General features: G+C 30.5%; 1 protein-coding gene across 2 annotated transcripts in view; it reads left to right on the top strand.

The window, feature by feature from the left end:
* Nucleotides 1-4,206, top strand: part of LOC110031388 — a 30,009-nt gene that overhangs the window by 5,109 nt on the left and 20,694 nt on the right. For both annotated transcript variants that reach the window (XM_020734562.1, XM_020734561.1), the window contains exon 3: nucleotides 2,463-2,528. In XM_020734562.1, coding sequence (XP_020590221.1) covers nucleotides 2,463-2,528 — 66 coding nt within the window. The remainder of the gene's footprint in view (nucleotides 1-2,462; nucleotides 2,529-4,206) is intronic.

The raw sequence follows: 4,206 nt of genomic DNA, 5'->3' as shown, positions 1-4,206 counted from the left end.
TGTAGGGTGTGGTACTCGAATATTTAACACACCTAATAATGGTCGGGGCTCGTCTAATAGCATCTGGTCATTCCTTATATATATATAAAAAGCAATTGACTGTTCTAGACTTGGGCAACAAAACTTAAACAGTGCGAAGTTGTTAATTTTTCAATTCAACTTTTTAAGAGCGATCATTCAAAACTTTTAGATTAAATAGAAATTCTTGTATGTGGTTAGTTTCATTAGGATTATTTTGTTAGAAGCTTTTTGTGAGGGGAAAAAATTGAGTGAAGAGTTACATAAGGCTATTGGGAATGAATACTTGGTTTTAATGAATTTCAAGAAAATAGGTAATTTGAAGATATACTAAAATTTCATGTGCTAGAAACTTGGCTGTAACAAAAGCTAAATATTAAGTTTTTTGTAAGTTATGTATAAAATATTAATTTTTAAGAACCCGGACAATTTTCATGATCGTGCAAACTATTAGGGAAAATTGACTTCTTGAGTCATACACCAAAATTATGTGAGAGAGAAATGGAATATAAACTCAGAAGAATTACAGAATTTTTAGAGAACTAATTTGGCTTCGTGCCAAGATGTACGATGAAAGAAATCCTTTTTGTTAAGATAATTAATGATGAAGTATTGAGGTCAAAAATTGATCTTATATAACGTTTATTGATCTTGATAGGGTCTATAATTGGGTAATATGACACTTGAATTGGTGTGCATCATGGCTAGAAGGTGCGTCTCATATGAATATTGATGTTATTAAAAATATAAATGATGTTGCACATACTAGTATTAGAAATATTTTTGAGGCGACCTAAGAGCTTTCAGTTATACTATGTTTACATTAAAACTCTATATTGAGTCCATGTTTTTTTACCATGGTTATGAATATGTTTACAAATAAATTAAAAATGAGACACAGTTGTGTATGAATTTTATAGACGATATTGTTTTAATTGGTAAGGCATTAATTGAAGTAAGTGAAAGAATAGAATAATGGAAAAAATATTTAGAAAATTCATTACTTAAAAATTAAACAAGCAATGGTTAAGTATATCATTTGTTATTCAGTGAATGCGATATTAACAATCACCAGTCAATTTCTTAAAGGCTATGGTGATAAATAACTATGATAAATTTAATTATCTCAGGTCAATTGTACAAAAGAATGAAGATCTAGATTAGGACATAACTTAGAGAGAGTCAATGGTGAATGGTTAAAATAATGAAATTCCTCAAGGCTATTGTTTGATAAGATTATATATTGGAGGTTTAAAATATATATTATCAAAATTTAATCAAATTGATAATGTTGTATGAATTTAAATGTTGGTAGAAAAGGTCATGGGTATCTAAGTTGAGCATGATAGAATTAGAATGCTAATATGAATATATGGCAAGACTAGGAAGGATAACTTAGTGAATGTTTACATTAGAGGAAGTTTCAGCTGTTGGAGATGAATTAATTCGAAATAGACTTGCGTATGTGTCTTGGACATTTGTAATAAGGAGTTAGAAAATACTTCTATTAAATAACTACATGAAATTAGTGTAAGAGGATTAGGAAAATAGATCAAGTAAACCTAAGTTACTTGGATAGAATTTGTGAAAAATGATGTGCGAAGAATATGTACAACACTTCAAGCAACACTCTACAAGTATGATTTGGAAAATGAGGATTTATGAAGAGACTGCAAAAAGTTGGGGTAACGGCAATGATGATATTGAAGGTGATATGTGCTAAGGTTATTCATGAAAAAGAAAGGAAAATTTACATAAATACCGCACAAGTCTTATGAATTTGTAGATTTAACACTTAAAATTTGATATTTATATTTATAACACTTTGGAGTTATAAAGCTATTCATGAAAAGATGTATTTAAATTTTAAAAGGTTAGTAAGAATGGTATTTTTGATGTGATGTTAAAGATTTGAAAGTTATGCGTATAAATATGAAAGTTTAGGTGCTAGATATGTAAATAGATAGGAATTGTGGGGTATGTATGCAAATGCCCCAAAAACAAAATGTAGCTAAGGTGATTTATGATACAACTATGATAATAGAAATGATATTAGAAATTTTTATTAAGTTGGATTAGATATATTGGAGTTGACCAGATAATAGGGTATTAGTTCTAGATAATGATATCAAATAAAGATAGAAATGTTATTTGGAGGAATTTTAGATGAGAATTTAAACATAAGTAGAATGGAAAGATGGTGGAAATCATAAAATTTACTATAGATTTATGAAAATAAATTAGCGAAGTGGGGTTTGCTGTGGACAATAATGCATACAAATAAAGCTTTGGTTCATATGAGATGTTTTGAACAGTGTTTAAAGAACATATTTGATGATAAAATTATTTTCTTAAGGTGTCTAGTCAATGTCACCCATTTCCATTGGAAAGAATTTATTTTAGCAGTTTTTAACTTTAAAGTTTGTTCCTTTTGTACATCACAGGAAATTTTACTTCAAACATTTATGCCAACGATTGCTTGTTTGAGGATCCCACCATTAAATTCACTGGTGAGAGCACATTTTATTTTTTATGTGGTTTTTTTTTTACATCATATATTTTATTATTCTAATTTGGCAAAATAAGTTATTGAAATTTTCCAATCGTGATATTTTTTATAGCATTTTATAGAAAATATTGTCTATGTTTTACATATTCTTATATATATTGAATTTCTTCCCTGGAATAGAATAAAATTAAATCATTCAGATATGCTTAATTGTTACTGCTTTTGCTTTCCAAACTGGATGCTAAAGACTCAAATCTCAACTAAAAGAAAAAGAATTCAGAATTGGAAGAGGAGGGAAATTATGGGGTGTTACTTTGGTTTATGAACTTATGTAATGAGTCGAGATGATATAGAAATTTTGTTGATAGCTTCACTCTTTAGGAAGATTTGTTCTCTCAATTGAAATTCCTTACCTGTAAATCATGAATTAAAAGAGTAGACCATCGTCTTTTGTCTTTCATACATTCAATAACTTGCATTAATTTTTGGACCCAATGGTCTCACTCATTTTTCAGTCTTTTTTTCTCCTCCAGCGGTCTAATTTGACTCAACTAGATTACAATTGTAGCTAGGCTTTGATGCTGGATTGAAAATTTTCTATTTGGAGGAGGACTTCATCCAAATATGAATACAAAAGCTGTTACTTGTGTTCAAACAGAAGGATGATTGACCAAATATTTTCCTATTTCTGTTGGTTGACATTAGGGATCAGTTTTAAGCCCATATCTTTTTGCTTTAGTTTTGGATGGTCTTATTGGACACTTACAAGAGGGTGTACCTTGGTGTATGCTTCTTGCTGATGATATCCTTCTCGTCATAAAACGAGAGAAAAAGCTCATGAAAACCTTGAATTATGGAGGTTTACCTTGGAGTCTAAAGACCCTCGTTTGAGTAGAACTAAAACTAAGTACATAGAATGTGAATTTTGAATAATGCTTTTCTCACTTGAATACACAGATAAGTAACCTATAAATATGTGAGTACAAAAGAAACAAAAAGAGGAAAGAAATCTTCCTACAATAAAGTAATTCCTATAATTATGGAATAAACATAAATACCAATAATTAAGGAATTACCCTTTTTATATTATGACTTAAATATAACAAGTATTAAATAGAATTAATGTAAATAATAATGAGGAGCGTAATTCCACACTCCCCCTCAAGGTGGGTTGTACAGATTGTACATGCCCAACTTGTTGGTTAGCTCATCAAAACTGGACTTAGGGAGAGAATTGGTGAGAATGTCTGCGGTTTGGTCTCTAGAAGGAGTATAGACCAATTCAATGATTTCATTGTCCACCTTCTCTGAAATGAAGTTCCGATCAATCTCAATGTGTTTCGTTCGGTCATGATGAATAGGATTCTTTGCGATACTGATTGCAGCTTGATTGTCACAGAACATCTTGATAGAATTTTCTCCCATAATTCCAAGCTCCTTGAGAAATCTTTTGATACACATTCCTTCACAGATACCAAGTGTCAGTGCTCTGTATTCTCCTTCTGCACTACTCTGAGATACCATCAATTGCTTCTTGCTTCTCCATGTCACTAGATTGCCGCATACATAAGAGCAATACCCAGAGTTTGATAGTCGGGTGGATATATCTCCTGCCCAGTCAGCATCAGTAAAAACTTCTATCTTTTGACTATCATTCCTTTTGAATAATAATCATTTCC

This window comes from Phalaenopsis equestris, unplaced genomic scaffold (genome assembly GCF_001263595.1).
Source record: "Phalaenopsis equestris unplaced genomic scaffold, ASM126359v1 Scaffold000803, whole genome shotgun sequence".
Classification (NCBI taxonomy): Eukaryota; Viridiplantae; Streptophyta; class Magnoliopsida; order Asparagales; family Orchidaceae; genus Phalaenopsis; species Phalaenopsis equestris.
The sequence above is the reverse complement of the archived record's forward strand: the minus strand, read 5'-3'. Positions and strand labels throughout refer to the sequence as shown.